Source organism: Electrophorus electricus, chromosome 25 (genome assembly GCF_041902795.1).
Source record: "Electrophorus electricus isolate QZ-2024a chromosome 25, ASM4190279v1, whole genome shotgun sequence".
Classification (NCBI taxonomy): Eukaryota; Metazoa; Chordata; class Actinopteri; order Gymnotiformes; family Gymnotidae; genus Electrophorus; species Electrophorus electricus.
The window spans coordinates 13,885,001-13,902,500 of record NC_137521.1 but is presented as its reverse complement, the minus strand read 5'-3'; the positions used below and the strand labels follow the sequence as shown (position 1 = coordinate 13,902,500).

General features: G+C 42.8%; 2 protein-coding genes across 5 annotated transcripts in view; both read left to right on the top strand.

Annotated features, from left to right (window-relative positions):
* Window positions 1-12,587, top strand: part of myo1f (myosin IF) — a 29,714-nt gene extending 17,127 nt beyond the window's left edge. For all 4 annotated transcript variants that reach the window (XM_081707583.1, XM_081707585.1, XM_027032536.3 and 1 more), the window contains 18 exons: window positions 77-157; window positions 347-433; window positions 679-765; window positions 1,005-1,172; window positions 1,806-1,891; window positions 2,032-2,113; window positions 3,622-3,728; window positions 3,826-3,924; window positions 6,494-6,638; window positions 7,177-7,291; window positions 7,593-7,762; window positions 8,064-8,209; window positions 8,585-8,731; window positions 9,961-10,109; window positions 10,272-10,331; window positions 10,475-10,685; window positions 11,282-11,454; window positions 11,766-12,587. In XM_081707583.1, the coding sequence (XP_081563709.1) occupies window positions 77-157; window positions 347-433; window positions 679-765; window positions 1,005-1,172; window positions 1,806-1,891; window positions 2,032-2,113; window positions 3,622-3,728; window positions 3,826-3,924; window positions 6,494-6,638; window positions 7,177-7,291; window positions 7,593-7,762; window positions 8,064-8,209; window positions 8,585-8,731; window positions 9,961-10,109; window positions 10,272-10,331; window positions 10,475-10,685; window positions 11,282-11,454; window positions 11,766-11,842 (2,190 nt within the window). In that variant the 3' untranslated portion in view covers window positions 11,843-12,587. The remainder of the gene's footprint in view (window positions 1-76; window positions 158-346; window positions 434-678; window positions 766-1,004; window positions 1,173-1,805; window positions 1,892-2,031; window positions 2,114-3,621; window positions 3,729-3,825; window positions 3,925-6,493; window positions 6,639-7,176; window positions 7,292-7,592; window positions 7,763-8,063; window positions 8,210-8,584; window positions 8,732-9,960; window positions 10,110-10,271; window positions 10,332-10,474; window positions 10,686-11,281; window positions 11,455-11,765) is intronic.
* A 2,979-nt stretch (window positions 12,588-15,566) lies between these two features.
* acer1 (alkaline ceramidase 1) overlaps window positions 15,567-17,500 on the top strand; it is a 6,688-nt gene continuing 4,754 nt past the window's right edge. Inside the window, exons 1-3 of the mRNA XM_027032537.3 lie at window positions 15,567-15,801; window positions 16,028-16,142; window positions 16,554-16,692. Of these exons, the coding sequence (XP_026888338.2) occupies window positions 15,691-15,801; window positions 16,028-16,142; window positions 16,554-16,692 (365 nt within the window). The 5' untranslated portion in view covers window positions 15,567-15,690. The remainder of the gene's footprint in view (window positions 15,802-16,027; window positions 16,143-16,553; window positions 16,693-17,500) is intronic.

The window sequence follows — 17,500 nt, the reverse complement described above, 5'->3', positions numbered from 1 at the left end:
CTGTTAGCGCTATGCTTCTGTCTCGACTAGCATGCAAGAGACTGACTGACTTTCTGCTTTCTTCCGACGTGAACAGGCCATAAACAAGGCCATGCAGAAGCCCCTGGAAGAGTTGAGCATTGGAGTCCTTGATATTTATGGGTTCGAGATTTTTCAGGTGACATGATGGTTTTGTTTTTCTCTGCCTTTCTTTCTTCTGTACGTTGTGGCACAGTGATGTTTTGAGATGCTAGAAGACTGAGAAATGTTCTGATCCCTGGAAAGACCACAATGCAGTAGACCTGCGTTGTCTGTGTAACAGTCTCTCGCTCTCTCTCTCTCCCTCTCTCACTATCTCTCACTCCAGAGGAATGGTTTTGAGCAGTTCTGTATAAACTTTGTGAATGAGAAACTCCAGCAGATCTTTATAGAGCTGACGCTAAAGGCGGAGCAGGTATGCCCCGGGCCGTTCAGTGCAGGGTTCAGCAGAGACCAGTTAACATTTTAACACTCTACTCTCTCTCTAACATGTGGGTGGCTAACGTCCTTCACTTTGTGCAGTTCCCCAAATCTAGATTATGCCTAAACCTACATCATGGTGATTCACTATTTTCATAGTAACTTAGTCTAAAACTAGGCTGGATTTAAGCCCGAACGCCAGCCCACTGGATAAAAATGTTTTCTCATTGCCTCTTACAGGAGGAATATGTACAGGAAGGAATCAAGTGGACACCCATTGAATACTTCAACAACAAAATTGTGTGTGATCTCATTGAAAATAAACTGGTAAGTTCACAATATACACAAACCATCTTCTACTGAGTGTAAAGTGTAGCACATTGAATACTGTGGCTTTTACTGAGGATAGTTAGCTGATAATGTAGTTTCATTTCCGGGGCATTTCAAAGCAAACATCACGTCGACGGTAATAAAAATAAACCAGTACCTCCCACGTTATAGAGCCCATGATCTCATGTAGTTGTTGCATCACTTCCCTTTGGACTACTGTCTTACTTCGTCATCAGAACCCTCCGGGCATAATGAGTGTGCTCGACGACGTGTGTGCCACCATGCATGCCAAGGGCGAGGGAGCGGATAGCACCCTGCTGCAGAAACTACAGGCCGCAGTGGGCACCCATGAGCACTTCAACAGCTGGAACTCTGGCTTCATCATCCACCACTATGCAGGCAAGGTGAGCAGTGGGGCACTCACCAACACCCAGGGGTACTGGGGATTAGCTGTGGGGGATTAAAGAACACACTGGGGTACTGGGGATTAGCTGTGGGGCATTAAATAACACCCAGGGGTACTGGGGATTAGCTGTGGGGCATTAAAGAACACACTGGGGTACTGGGGATTAGCTGTGGGGCATTAAAGAACACACTGGGGTACTGGGGATTAGCTGTGGGGCATTAAAGAACACACTGGGGTACTGGGGATTAGCTGTCGGGCATTAAAGAACACACTGGGGTACTGGGGATTAGCTGTGGGGCATTAAAGAACACACTGGGGTACTGGGGATTAGCTGTGGGGCATTAAAGAACACACTGGGGTACTGGGGATTAGCTGTGGGGCATTAAAGAACGTAGAGGGGTATTTGAGATTAGCTATGGGGCATTAAAGAACGTAGAGGGGTATTAAGGATGAGCAGTGGGGCATTAGAAGGAATCTGCAAATCTGGGTTGCTAATAATAATTGAAATGTACTTGTAACATGAGATGGATCCTGTTGGTGTTCACTGGAACACTGAGGTTTGGTCTGGGGGTTTTATGCCTTAATGCGGTAATGTTTAAGTAACGTACCAGTACATCTGCTCTGGGACCAGGTGTCATATGACATCAGCGGCTTCTGTGAGAGGAACAGAGACGTGCTTTTTCCTGACCTGATTGAGCTGATGCAGAGCAGTGAACAGTGAGTTCTCTCCTCCCAGTCCACATGCCAAAGCACTGCACTACTGGGCTCGACTGGTTTGGGCTTGGAAACTCTTTCATCCACTTCCAGTCCATCAGCGATTGTCAGAATTGTGACAGTGACTTTTTTTCTCTACTTAGAAACTTCATCAGGAGCCTCTTTCCTGAAAACCTAAACTCTGATAAGAAAGGGAGACCCTCCACAGCAAGCTCCAAGATCAAAGTAAGACCATGAAACAGGGTGGGAAAGTTAGGAAGGTTACTTCCAAAATGGATATCACTACAGATTACAAAATACAGAAAACATGCATTTAAATGTGATTTAAATGTAATCAAAGTGGGTAATATATATTAAATGCTTTGGAGTTTACTCTTGGACAGCATTGAACTAATCCAGTTTTTAAAACACATTACTCACTTTGTGTAATCAAATGCAATACATTCCAAATTGCATTTAAGGGCTTGTTTTCTGTCAGTTGTAGTAGAAATACATTTTAAAAGTGACCCAGGCACTGCCAAACGCCAGTGAGGTCTCATTACGGAATTCCATTATGGAATCACTGTACCCTGCAGGCCAGGGTGATCCTGTAGATCCTGTGATCTGTGATTCTGTGATCATGTCGATCCTGTGATCTGTGATTCTGTAATCCTGTGATCTGTGATTCTGTAATCCTGTCGATCCTGTGATCTGTGATTCTGTAATCCTGTGATCTGTGATTCTGTAATCCTGTCGATCCTGTGATCTGTGATTCTGTAATCCTGTTGATCCTGTGATCTGTGATCCTGTCGATCCTGTTGATCCTGTGATCTGTGATTCTGTAATCCTGTTGATCCAGTGTACATAAACACACAAACTGTTCCATGTTGCAAAACCACATAGTCTAGTTGAAATTGTCCCTCATGGCCTAAGGCGTATACCCCTAATTAGGGAAACAGTGCCCTCACTAAGTCATTGCTCAGTGATGCGGTCGGTGTGTTGGATTTGCACCTCAACACTGAATATGTGACTACAAAGTTCACAGCTATTTCACATCCAATGTGTTGTACGGTCAAACTGAGAAAGTCTAGTCATTTATGTACTTCACTGCATCTGTAATGATTTCACCAACAGATTAGATTATTTAGGCACTTCACTGCACCTATTTTACCATTAGATTATATTATTTTAGATTATTTTATATTATATTATTTAGATTAGATTAGGTTATTTTATATTAGACTAGATTTTTTAGATTAGATTAGATTAGATTATTTTAGATTAGATTAGATTATTTTGGATTATATTAGATTATTTTACTTTAGATTAGATTTTTTAGATTAGATTGTATTAAATTAAATTAGATTATTTTATATTATATTATATTAAATTATATTATATTATTTTAGATTAGATTACATTACATTAGATTTTTTTATTATATTATTTTTGATTAGATTAGATTATTTAGAGCATATTAGATTACATTAGATTATTTTAGATTAGATTAGATTTTATTTATTAGATTATATTACGTTATATTATTTTAGATTAGATTAGATTACATTAGATTAGATTATTTTGAATTAGATTAGATTACATTATATTAGATGATTTATGCATTTCACTGCTTGTGTAGTAATCCCACCGATAGTCTTGGGCCTGACTGGCAGTCCCTGATTGGCATCTATGTCCTGTTTACCTTACTGTAAGTTGTTCTCCAGAATCACTGACTGGTTGGCTATGCTCCACAGAGACAAGCTAACGAACTGGTGGACACGCTGATGAAGTGCACACCTCACTACATCCGCTGCATCAAACCCAACGAGACCAAGAGGCCCCGGGACTGGGAGGAGAGCCGGTAAGTGCCAGCCGCAGGTCTGCTTCAGCTCATATGGCCAAGGACCATGTATGGTGGTCGCATTCTGTGATTGGCTCACTGTGAATTCTCTGTGCAGGGTGAAACACCAGGTAGAGTACCTGGGCTTGCGTGAGAACATCAGGGTACGGCGTGCCGGCTTTGCATACCGCAGAGTTTTCCAGAAGTTTCTGCAGAGGTGAGTGAAGTGAGAGTGAGCAAGAGCCAAAGGCAGGCACCGGAGGTGACCTCACTCCTGGGTGACCTCACTCCTGGGTGGGAGGGAGAACTGGAGGAGATTTGAAAGTGTGATGCCAAGGGGGTGGGGAGGGGAGAGGAGAGAAGGGGAGGGGATGTCTCAGATGTATTTTGGGGTCAGTGTATTGTCTCAGGTGTGTTTATGGTCAGTGTATTGTCTCAGGTGTGTTTATGGTCAGTGTATTGTCTCAGGTGTGTTTATGGTCAGTGTATTGTCTCAGATGTATTTTGGGGTCAGTGTATTGTCTCAGGTGTGTTTATGGTCAGTGTATTGTCTCAGATGTATTTTGGGGTCAGTGTATTGTCTCAGGTGTGTTTATGGTCAGTGTATTGTCTCAGGTGTGTTTATGGTCAGTGTATTGTCTCAGATGTATTTTGGGGTCAGTGTATTGTCTCAGGTGTGTTTATGGTCAGTGTATTGTCTCAGATGTATTTTGGGGTCAGTGTATTGTCTCAGGTGTGTTTATGGTCAGTGTATTGTCTCAGGTGTGTTTATGGTCAGTGTATTGTCTCAGGTGTGTTTATGGTCAGTGTATTGTCTCAGATGTATTTTGGGGTTAGTGTATTGTCTTAGGTGTGTTTATGGTCAGTGTATTGTCTCAGATGTATTTTGGGGTCAGTGTATTGTCTCAGGTGTGTTTATGGTCAGTGTATTGTCTCAGGTGTGTTTATAGTCAGTGTATTGTCTCAGATGTATTTTGGGGTCAGTGTATTGTCTTAGGTGTGTTTATGGTCAGTGTATTGTCTCAGATGTATTTATGGTCAGTGTATTGTCTCAGGTGTGTTTATGGTCAGTGTATTGTCTCAGATGTATTTTGGGGTTAGTGTATTGTCTCAGGTGTGTTTATGGTCAGTGTATTGTCTCAGGTGTGTTTATGGTCAGTGTATTGTCTCAGGTGTGTTTATGGTCAGTGTATTGTCTCAGATGTATTTTGGGGTCAGTGTATTGTCTCAGGTGTGTTTATGGTCAGTGTATTGTCTCAGATGTATTTTGGGGTCAGTGTATTGTCTCAGGTGTGTTTATGGTCAGTGTATTGTCTCAGGTGTGTTTATGGTCAGTGTATTGTCTCAGATGTATTTTGGGGTCAGTGTATTGTCTCAGGTGTGTTTATGGTCAGTGTATTGTCTCAGATGTATTTTGGGGTCAGTGTATTGTCTCAGGTGTGTTTATGGTCAGTGTATTGTCTCAGGTGTGTTTATGGTCAGTGTATTGTCTCAGATGTATTTTGGGGTCAGTGTATTGTCTCAGGTGTGTTTATGGTCAGTGTATTGTCTCAGATGTATTTTGGGGTCAGTGTATTGTCTCAGGTGTGTTTATGGTCAGTGTATTGTCTCAGGTGTGTTTATGGTCAGTGTATTGTCTCAGATGTATTTTGGGGTCAGTGTATTGTCTCAGGTGTGTTTATGGTCAGTGTATTGTCTCAGATGTATTTTGGGGTCAGTGTATTGTCTCAGGTGTGTTTATGGTCAGTGTATTGTCTCAGGTGTGTTTATGGTCAGTGTATTGTCTCAGATGTATTTTGGGGTTAGTGTATTGTCTTAGGTGTGTTTATGGTCAGTGTATTGTCTCAGATGTATTTTGGGGTCAGTGTATTGTCTCAGGTGTGTTTATGGTCAGTGTATTGTCTCAGGTGTGTTTATAGTCAGTGTATTGTCTCAGATGTATTTTGGGGTCAGTGTATTGTCTTAGGTGTGTTTATGGTCAGTGTATTGTCTCAGATGTATTTATGGTCAGTGTATTGTCTCAGGTGTGTTTATGGTCAGTGTATTGTCTCAGATGTATTTTGGGGTTAGTGTATTGTCTCAGGTGTGTTTATGGTCAGTGTATTGTCTCAGGTGTGTTTATGGTCAGTGTATTGTCTCAGGTGTGTTTATGGTCAGTGTATTGTCTCAGATGTATTTTGGGGTTAGTGTATTGTCTTAGGTGTGTTTATGGTCAGTGTATTGTCTCAGATGTATTTTGGGGTCAGTGTATTGTCTCAGGTGTGTTTATGGTCAGTGTATTGTCTCAGGTGTGTTTATAGTCAGTGTATTGTCTCAGATGTATTTTGGGGTCAGTGTATTGTCTTAGGTGTGTTTATGGTCAGTGTATTGTCTCAGGTGTGTTTATGGTCAGTGTATTGTCTCACATGTATTTTGGGGTCAGTGTATTGTCTCAGGTGTGTTTATGGTCAGTGTATTGTCTCAGGTGTGTTTATGGTCAGTGTATTGTCTCAGATGTATTTTGGGGTTAGTGTATTGTCTTAGGTGTGTTTATGGTCAGTGTATTGTCTCAGATGTATTTTGGGGTCAGTGTATTGTCTCAGGTGTGTTTATGGTCAGTGTATTGTCTCAGATGTATTTTGGGGTCAGTGTATTGTCTTAGGTGTGTTAAGGGTCAGTGTATTGTCTCTGGTGTATTTATGGTCAGTGTATTGTTTCAGGTGTGATAAGGGTCAGTGTATTGTCTAAGGTGCGATAAGGGTCAGTGTATTGTCTCAGGTGTATTTAGGTACAGTGCATTGTCTCAGGTATGCCATCCTGACTCTGGAGACTTTCCCGTGTTGGCGTGGAGGTGAACAGCAGGGGGTGCTGCATCTCCTGCGCTCCGTGAACATGGACCCAGACCAGTACCAGATGGGCCGTACCAAGATCTTTGTCAAGAACCCGGAGTCGGTAGGGACGAATGTTATTTATTTGTATTTTACCAAAAACGATTATTTGGCTAACAAGAGTTTACTCTGTTAATATGACTAACTTGCATACTGAATTTACCTACTTCCTCTTCAAGCTTTCATTAGTATTATTTGTTAGGTTTTCAATTTCTTTCTTTAAATAATCACATTATGACTGAACAAGATATGAATTTGAACTATGTGTTTGTGATTATTTTGAAAGGCTTTGAAACTTTGGAACATACAAGTTATATAAATGAAAACTATTGTGAAGATTCCTTCAAATGCGTATTCATTCTTCAAGTGAAATGGGATGCTAATATAGTTCACCAGTAACAGAGGTTTTCAGTTTAGTCTTCTGAGATTCACATTCAGTCCACACTGTACTTTCCAGACAAGCTCCAGACACACCGTAGGCAGGTAGTCAACAGCCATGCACTGCTACACATCAGCCCAGGAGACTGGGAAGTGGAACCCAGCATAAACACCACCAGGCTGAGGGTCGAGGCTGATGCATTCTCTTTGCTCTCCATCCTTAGCTCTTCCTCCTGGAGGAGATGAGAGAGAGGAAGTTTGACACATTTGCCAGAACCATCCAGAAAGCCTGGAGGAAGTACATAGCCAGGAGGAAGTATGAGCAGATGAGAGAAGAAGGTATGAGAGCTCCACACTGCACTGGAGAAAGCACCACCAAATATGCTAACGTAGCTGCCAGCCAATTAAAGGGCCAGGAGGAATCTCATTTGTATATGACATCTGTGCAACTTGTAATCTCCGACGCTGGGTGTTTATTCTGCTGCACCACTCCTGACTCAGCTCAGGAGTCTAATTAAGTGTAATTAATGCTCCCTCTGCCCCCACACTCAGGGGCCCAACAGAGGGGCTTGAACAGGGAGCCTTTTGAGTACCAGTCCAGTACTTTAGCCACTGAGCTGTCACTGTCCTCTGACTGCAGCCTCAGATATTCTCTACAACTCCAAGGAGAGGCGTAAAAATAGCATCAACAGGAATTTTGTGGGCGACTACCTGGGCATGGAAGACAAGCCTGAACTACGGCAGTTCCTGGCTAAGAGAGAACGCATCGACTTCGCCGACTCTGTTACCAAGTACGACCGCAGGTTTAAGGTACGGTCAGCTGAGCCCCAGACAACAGCTACAGGCACCAGCTAGCAGTTGGACACCAGACAGCACTGCCTACACAGTCATCCCTTAACCAAAAAACCTAAGAGCCCCTTACAGTGCTAATATAACTAACCCTGGCGTTCACATTTGCTACTAAAGTTGATGTATTTGCTTTTGATCCCTAATTAAAGCAAGTTATGACCCTTTAAGGTTTCAGCTAATAAACTAATAATGAAGATCAATGAGGATGTTGAGTAACTGTGATCTGTAGTTTATATGCTGACGTGTCTCTGTCTTCCTGTAGTCTATTAAGCGGGACCTCATTCTGACTCCTAAAGGCATCTACCTGATTGGTCGAGAAAAGGTGAAGAAAGGCCCAGAGAAGGGTCAGATCAAGGAAGTGCTGAAAAGGAGGCTGGACATCGCCAATGTCCGCTCTGTTTCACTAAGGTTAGGCTCTTCCTGTTTCAAAATCCACCGCAGTGACTCATCTTTACACAACACCAGTCCGTTGCCAGGACCATGGTGGTTCAGTGGACTCGGGTTTGCCACAAGAGCATGAGAATGTTTGCAGTTACGAACGAAACAGGAACTCGGTTAAAACGTTCGTAGCGCTGCACACTGACTGTTGCATCAGTGGTTTTAACAGTGTTTACAGCCCTGTTTACAGCCACAAGAGTCCTAATGACAGCGAGATAATGAGTGACTGTGTATGGAGATAAATTAATGCAGAAAACCACTAATTATTTAGTGAGACTAATGGATTTGCTTTATTTACACAATAAGGATACTTTCATTGCTCTTGAACTATTTCTCGGTTCACAGCACGAGGCAAGACGACTTCTTCATCCTGCACGAGGCCCAGTACGACAGTCTGCTGGAGTCCACCTTCAAGACCGAGTTCCTCAGCCTGCTGTGTAAACGCTATGAGGAACAGACCAAGAGCAAGATGCAGTTAGCGTTCAGTGATAGGTATACACACACACGTATACACACACACACATACACACACTCACACAAACACACACACACCACACATACACACACACACACACACACACACACACATACACACACATAGACACACACACACACACACACACACCACAAACACACACACACCACACACATACACACACACACACACACACACACACACACACACACACACACACACACATACACACACATAGACACACACACACACACACACACACACACACACACCACAAACACACACACACCACACACATACACACACACACACACACACACTCACACACACACAGACTGTTTCTTTAGCCCATCTTGCTCATGTCATTACCAGTGTATCAGTGATGTGTATACACATACATACTCATCACATACTCATCACATACTCATCACATATACACATCACATACACACATACATACTCATCACATATACTCATCACATAGACACATACATACTCATCACATATACTCATCACATATACTCATCACATACACACATACATACTCATCACATACATACACACATACATACTCATCACATACACACATACATACTCATCACATATACTCATCACATATACTCATCACATACACACATACATATACTCATCACATACATACACACATACATACTCATCACATGCACTCATCACATATACTCATCACATATACTCATCACATACACACATACATATACTTATCACATATACTCATCACATATACTCATCACATACACACATACATACTCACCACATATACTCATCACATATACTCATCACATACACACATACATATACTCATCACATATACTCATCACATACACACATACACTCATCACATATACTCATCACATATACCCATCACATACACACATACATACTCATCACATATACTCATCACATATATTCATCACATACACACATACATACTCATCACATATACTCATCACATATACTCATCACATACACACATATACTCATCACATATACTCATCACATATACTCATCACATATACTCATCACGTACACACATACATACTCATCACATATACTCATCACATACACATACATACTCATCACATATACTCATCACATATACTCATCACATACACACATACATACTCATCACATATACTCATCACATATACTCATCACATACACACAGTTCTGCAAATAAATTCCCAGTCTGAACTGCATGATCCTCCAGGCTGGAGTTCCGCTTGAAGAAGGAGGGCTGGGGAGGAGGTGGCACCCGCACACTGGTGTTCCAGAAGGGCCAAGGAAACGTGGCCCAGCTCAAACCTGCAGGGAAAAGTCTCAATGTCACCATTGGAGATGGCCTGCCCAAGACGTCCAGTGAGTGCAGGACCGGAGGGACGTGAATTACACAGTGCTCTGGTGGACTGACCCACAGAGCTGCAGCCACTAAGCAAATACAGAAACCCGTTAAACTATTCACAGCTCTGTGGTTTGGGTCACTTTGATTGCTGAGAATTCATGGATGTTCTCATCCTTCAGAACCAACAAGGAAAAGCCTTCAGCACTCTCAAGGTGGAAGAAGACAAGTGTCCAGTAGAGGTGAGCTATCACATCACACCCTCATGACCCCAATGACCACTGCATTCAGTGACTCTGCACTAATCACCATCCTCTCACATGTGAGCTAACCAGTCAGTCACCTTAATTAAGCACTGAGTAATTAGACAATTCATTAATTAAAGGTTACCAGAATGGGGCGGCACAGTTCTCTCGTAGGACTATAGGAACCAGCCAGCAGGAGGAGGCCTACTCCACCCCAAACAAGTGCAATCGGCCTCCCAGCTCCGCCCTGCCAAAACTGGGCTCACAGAAGGCCAGACAAGGCCACGCCCCCTCCCGGACGCAGATGGCCAACCTGGACTTCCTCAACGTGCCTGATCAGGGCATGTCTGGGTGAGAAACGTGCACAACACACAACATGCATGCAAGTGCATGTGCAGTCATGCATGGGCACGCACATGCATCCACCCGCTGGAAACCTGCTGGCGTTGTACTGCAATGAGATAAAGTGAGATAAAGTGAGAAATCACTTTAAATGCATCTGCTCTTTGGCTGTATAATGTATGTTAGTCCAAACAACACAGACAGATCAGTAGTGGTGCTACTAGTGGTGGATTCCAAAATGACCATATCTAGGTAGAGATATGGTGTGTCTAAAAAGTGATCAGTAGTGTGTGTCTAAAAAAGTGATTAGTAGTGTGTGTCTAAAAAGTGATCACTAGAGTGTGTCTAAAAAATGATCACTACAGTATATCTAAAGAGTGATCACTAGAGTGTGTCTAAAAAAATGACAACTAAAGTGTGTCTAAAAAAGTGATCACTTGCACCTCCAGTATGAAATGACCATATAAAAATCAAAGTGAAAGGCAGACGTTTGCGCTGTAATTAAGTCTGCAGTAGACACTACGACGTTGGTTCACAGCACCATGCGCTAGTGTGAAAGGTGCGCTAGCATCGCTGCACATGTGCTCTGTGTGCTTCCCTCCCAGCATGCAACGCAAGAGGAGCATCAGCCAACGACCTCCGCCCGCCCCCACCAGCCGACCCAAGACCCAGCCCCGCCCCCTGGGCCCCCGCTGCCGGGCGCTGTACCAGTATGCTGGACAGGACGTGGACGAACTCACTTTTGATGTCAATGACGTCATAGACCTCATTAAAGAAGGTGAGGCCTGGATTAGCCACGGCAGAGTTTGGCTGTTATGCAGCTAAATTTGTCATAAGTTAGCCATGCAGAAAATACCTCCCAAAATTACAGAAAAATCAAAGAATGTGGAACATAAGAAACAATTAGTTCCCTAATGCTGTTTCACACCTGACTAAGCTCGTTAAGTCCTGCTAATTGGCTGGTGTGTTGATTCATGTCAGAATAGGGACACACCAAACACAAGGTCCTGGTCTTCGTTGTATTTCTCTTCCTCCCTTTATCTGTAGCTCAGTATTCTGAATTTTTATTTTGCTTTCGGTTTTCTGTAGATGTGTCCGGCTGGTGGATAGGAAGGATACACGGGAAGGAGGGTTTGTTTCCCGGGAACTACGTAGAGAAAATCTGAGAAAACCCATCTCTCTGTTGCACAGTAGAACTCCACAGCACTGAGCACTGAGGTCTCTGACCTTTCACCTCGCTTACGTCGTCGTGCCTTAGAACCTTGTAACTGACGATAATATGGCAAAGATATTTGTCAGAGATGGAGACAAAATTATTAAAAAGCAAAGAAAGAAACAGAAATTGAGGTATATGTAGGTTCCATTTCTATGACTATGAAGTGATTTAAATGGTGGTCAACTACTTTAAATGAAAACTTTTAAACATAACAATCAGCCCACAGTGGGCTTTTTCTCTACAGATTTGAATAAATCAAGGGATTGAGATGTAAGAATATAAAATTATGCTCTTCGATGTTTTGATGGTTTTTCCCATAAGTATTAAAGCCAACTATGGCTGGAGAAGAGTGACACGTGGTCTCAAACCTGAGCGTGCAGACTGTGAAAATAGTATGTGCTTCACTACCGTTGAATAACCACACGAGGGCGGTGTCGTCAATACAAAGCCCAGTGACTGATTTTTGCACAATAAATCACCAACCACAGTACAATCATTAGTGAACGGATAATATTGTATTCCACTTCGGTGTTTAAGTTATATATTTTTTTAAAGCAATCAGTTCTTAAATATAGAGCATTTAATTTTTTTTCCCATATTTTGTACTTTCTTTGTGTATTAATGCTTTGATTGTAATCTTAAAAACCAATTAAATCGATGCAAATTGTTCTAATATTAAAGTTCTTAAGGATTTACTTTTTTAAGGCTCACTGCGAATTTCTGATATTATACAAAATCCACACCGACCCACATTAACTTGGAGTTTTTTCTGCCGCGTGAACGCGTTTCAAGCATTCATGCTTTGGTCCTTTCAGTAAGTTTGTTGCTCGTAATTTTTGTTCAGCTATCACGTGTGGATGAAACTCTGCCCTGAATGGACAGGAGCGCGCGCTTTTCAAACAAACAAACAACAACAAAAAAAGTTAAGGTCCCGCGCATGACCCAAACGTGTGCATGCACGGGGGGAAATACCGTGAGTGGCTTCAAGTAAAATGTTCAAAATGAATAAAACAACATTGCAAGTGTTCAAAGCAAAAGGTTATTTCCTGTGAATGTTTCCTGGCGGTTGGAAAAAGGCAAAAAGCGGGGCTGTTGTCACTCCTGTCCAGAAAGGTGTGCACGCGCCGAAGATGACCCGTCAGAGAGGTGGATGTGATCTAGGACCACGTGAAAGTGCCTTAAATCCCACGTGTGAACAAAAACTCTGAATCCACGTCCAACCCTGCGCAGTGACCAGGTGTCAGATCAGTGTGCATACCTGTCCATAGTAATCTTGGTACCCTTTCAACTAATGGGACATTATTTTCCAAGATCAATTAGAAGAAATGATTCCAAATTGAATGATGTAATATTGTAACACGATGCCCTAGTCAGCCTCACGCGGGGACTAATGCAGACAGCTGTCCACACTTTTGGCGCAGTGAGTCATAGTGGGCCAGAGTGGCGCTGTAGTCAGAACAGTGTCCGCGTTTCTGGTTATTACCTTGATAAACCTGAATTTGCTTTTAAGTGCGACAAATCAGTCTGGGTGTGTGAGAACAAATATTAACCTGTAAACTGGAACTCTATTTAAGTTATCCTGCCAAGCATATTAAAACCATTTGTTAAACGATTTAAGGAAATATAAGAAAGAAAGACTAGTATCTAGAAAAATATTGTGGTTTAAATTTTAAAAATTATCTTACGAATTCAAGATTCCAGAAGTTTCACGTTCCTAACGCGTAACGCGTACACGTTTCCAAAGTTAATAATAGGAACGCGCAGCCGCGCTTAGGCTACTCGGTAGACGTGTGCTCGGGCCAAAACTCCACAGGTGCACGTGTCTCCGCAATGCAAACACCTAGCAACCCTCCGCGTGCGATGCCTACTGATTTGCATCGAATTATAGTGTTCCACAATGCATACGTGCAAACATTTTCCTGGTGTTTGCACCACTTTCGCGAGTTGCGAATGTCCAGTGTTGTATAGTGGATTCTGATTTAACAAGCGCGCAATTCGGCCAAAGTGTCATGTGAATCAATTTAAAAGCGAAAGTGTTAGGGTTAGGGGTTAGGGTTAGAGTTTGGTTAGGTTTTGGGTTGGGGTTAGTGTTAGGGTTAGGGTTAGGGGTTAGGGTTAAGGTTAGGGTTAGGGTTAAAGTTAGGATTAGGGTTGGGTTTGGGGTAGGGGTTAGAGGTTAGGGTTGGGGTTAGGGTTAGGGTTAGGGTTAGGGGTTAGGGTTAAGGTTAGGGTTAGGGTTAAAGTTAGGATTAAGGTTGGGGTTGGGGTTGGGGTAGGGGTTAGAGGTTAGGGTTGGGGTTAGGGTTAAGGTTAGGGTTAGGGTTAAAGTTAGGATTAGGGTTGGGGTTGGGGTTGGAGTTAGGGTTAGGGTTAGGGTTAAGGTTAGGGTTAGGGTTAAAGTTAGGATTAGGGTTGGAGTTGGGGTAGGGGTTAGAGGTTAGGGTTGGGGTTAGGGTTAGGGTTAGGGTTAGGGTTAGGATTAGGGTTGGGGTTGGGGTAGGGGTTAGAGGTTAGGGTTGGGGTTAGGGTTAGGGTTAGGGGTTAGGGTTAAGGTTAGGGTTAGGGTTAAAGTTAGGATTAGGGTTGGGGTTGGGGTTAGGGTTAGGGTTGGGGTTAGAGGTTAGGGTTGGGGTTAGAGGTTAGCGTTGGAAGGATGCAGGTGACTCGAGGACTAGCGTGGAAGGACCTTGGACAAGGAAGGCACTGCGCGAGCTTCACGCGAGTCCTCATCTTTTGTAGTTTGGAATGTGACTAGCAGGAAAAGAAAACGTTTAAGTATATTTGTCTGACTAAATTGATTGGCAGGAGAATCAGCGCGTCATTAATTGCAGAAATGTGACTGGTTGCTGCATTCACACCTACTTGAATGTACAGGTGAGTTATATGAATGACAGGTGGACGACGTAGTCCAAGAGAGGGCTTGCGGGGTTGGAATGCTGCACAACAGTGCAGAGAATGCGACCGTTCGGACGGTTTACGTGGGCTGGAGCGTTACCCCGTCAGACAGGCTCGGGCCCGGACCCGTAGAACAGGACCGAGGGCATTTTTCATCCCCTACTTAAAGCAGGCTAAACGAAGCGCACGCCAGGGAAACGGTTCTGAAAGGTGAGTGACGACTTGAAGGCGCTGAATGTAATTTGTAAAATACATTATTCCATTATGAGTTTTTTATTTCATAAGGCGATCTTGCTGGGTTTACTTTCTTCAGGCAATGCTGCTGAGGTCGTGATGTTTTTTTTAATCGGTTAAATCACGAAATCTTTTTCTGGGCTGCTTTAACGCCATTTGATGAGAGTAAGGATATGTTTTTGGGGAGCTCAAATAGAAAACTGATTAATTTGTACAGATTAGGCTATTTGTGTACTTCAGCAGTATTATGCTTCTACTGCGTTCTTACACCGTTATGTGATTCTGGTAGATTCTCTATTTTCTACAAATTATTCTCTAATCGTTAAACTTTCTTGTCAGGTTGGCTACAACTAAAGTTAGTGTACAGTTAAAATGCATCGTAATTTCAACGATTAAGTCTTAATATATCTGTATAAACCATGTCTTAATATACAGTTATTAATTCCTCATGGGTAGAGAATTTCAGTTTATCTTTTATAGAGAGCACACAGGTGGCAAGAAAAAGTATGTTTTTGGTAATGGGACAAAATTGATCGTTTAGAACGAGATTCTCTCTCTCTCTCTCTCTCTCTCTCTCTCTCTCTCTCTCTCTCTCTCTCTCTCTCTCTCTCTCTCTCTCTCTCTCTCTCTCTCTCTCTCTCTCTCCCCGTCTCTCTCACTCTCACAGGCATGCTGTCGTTTGAGAAAATGCCAGGCGTCTTTTCTTACGAGAGCTCTGCAGTGGACTGGTGTGAAGATAACTACAAGCATTCGGATAATGTTGTCGAATACTTCAACACGGTAACGATATCGCGCGGATGTGCGCGAGCATGCATGTTGTCCAAGCGTCGCTGACATCTCGTGAACTGCGCCCCCCCTCACACACTCCTGCACGAGCGAAGTCTTTGCTTCCGCAGACCCTTAAGTACCCCCCGAGAGCGCGTGTAGACTAGTGACCCTGAACGGGATACTTCTTGTGCATTACGTCTCGCACGTCATCGGTGACGCAGGTTTTTCTTTCTTGCAGATGAGTAACTTCGTCTTTTTCGTGGTCGCTCCCATAATGCTCTACCTGATGCACCCTTATGCCAGGGAGCGAAACCTGGCGATCCACCTGGTCTGGCTAATGATGATCTTTGTGGGTAAGTGGTAAAAGAATTTTAGAGTTTATAATTTTTTTTGCAATTATGAAAAAGTGAAAAAGGGGTCATTTCAGCATCAGAGGAACAGACAAGCATACGAAGGCTTGAACGGATTATATCAGAACTCTGATCACAGGCAGCGACACCGAAACAGGAAATCACAGCTCAGCGGGATGCCAGTGTCCTGCTTTGTGTACTTATTGATCATCGCTCTGTTTTCTCATCTTCTGACCCTCTCTGTCCACACAACTGCTCTCTCTCTCTATCTCTCTCTCTCTCTCTCTCTCTCTCTCTGTCCACACAACCACTCTCTCTCTCTCTCTCTCTCTCTCTCTCTCTCTCTCTCTCTCTCTCTCTCTCTCTCTCCCCCCCCCCCCCATCTCTCTCTGTTCCTCCCACCCTGTGCAACAGGGCTCTTCTCCGTATACTTTCACATGACTCTGAGCTTCGTGGGCCAGATGTTGGATGAGCTGTCTATCCTGTGGGTGTTGGCCATCGGCTATTCCCTCTGGTTTCCACGCAAACACTTCCCGTCGTTTGTCAGGGACAGGTAACTATGCAATGTGCCGTTCTTTTAAACCCTTTAAACCCCCCCCCCCCCCCCCCAGCTAATGTACATGTCAGGTTATTGTGACCAGCCAGCGTGTGGCGATTGGGAAATCTCTGGTCTATAAATCTCTTAATGGTGTAGGACCAGCCTGTTTATCGGATATGCTGCAGAGTTATGAACAGGGCAGAACTCTTAGGTCTTAGGTCATTAGTCCTGCCTAAAGTGAAATCTAAGCATGGAGAGGCAGCATTTAGCTACTATGCTGTTTCTAAATGAAGGATATTCTTACATAACTTCCAGTTTTATTTCTTTATTTTTATTATTATTTTGTTATTTTATTTTCTTCAATTCTTAATACAATACTTTATATATTCCTTATATTGTGCATTTTAATCTTATTTTAATTTCTCTCAATATTTCATTTTATTTCTTTCAAATGAGTTTAATTTCTATTAATCTATTTTATTTCTTTAAATTCTTGTTTTGAATATTTCTGTTTCAATTTAAATAAATCATGTTTACTATATTTCTTGGAAAAAACCTTCCTGTGGTGATGGGTTTTGGGTTGTAATGAGCTTTTCTATTGTTACGTGAAGCACTTTGAATTTCCATTGTGTATAAAAGTTGAGATAGTAGTAATCTCCCCTAACGAGGTCATATCGTAAACTCCCCTAACCGGGCCTTATAGTAAACTCACCTAACCAGGCCTTATAGTAACCCCCCCTAACCGGGCCTTATCGTAAACCCCCCTAACCGGGCCTTATCGTAAACTCACCTAACCAGGCCTTATAGTAAACTCCCCTAACCG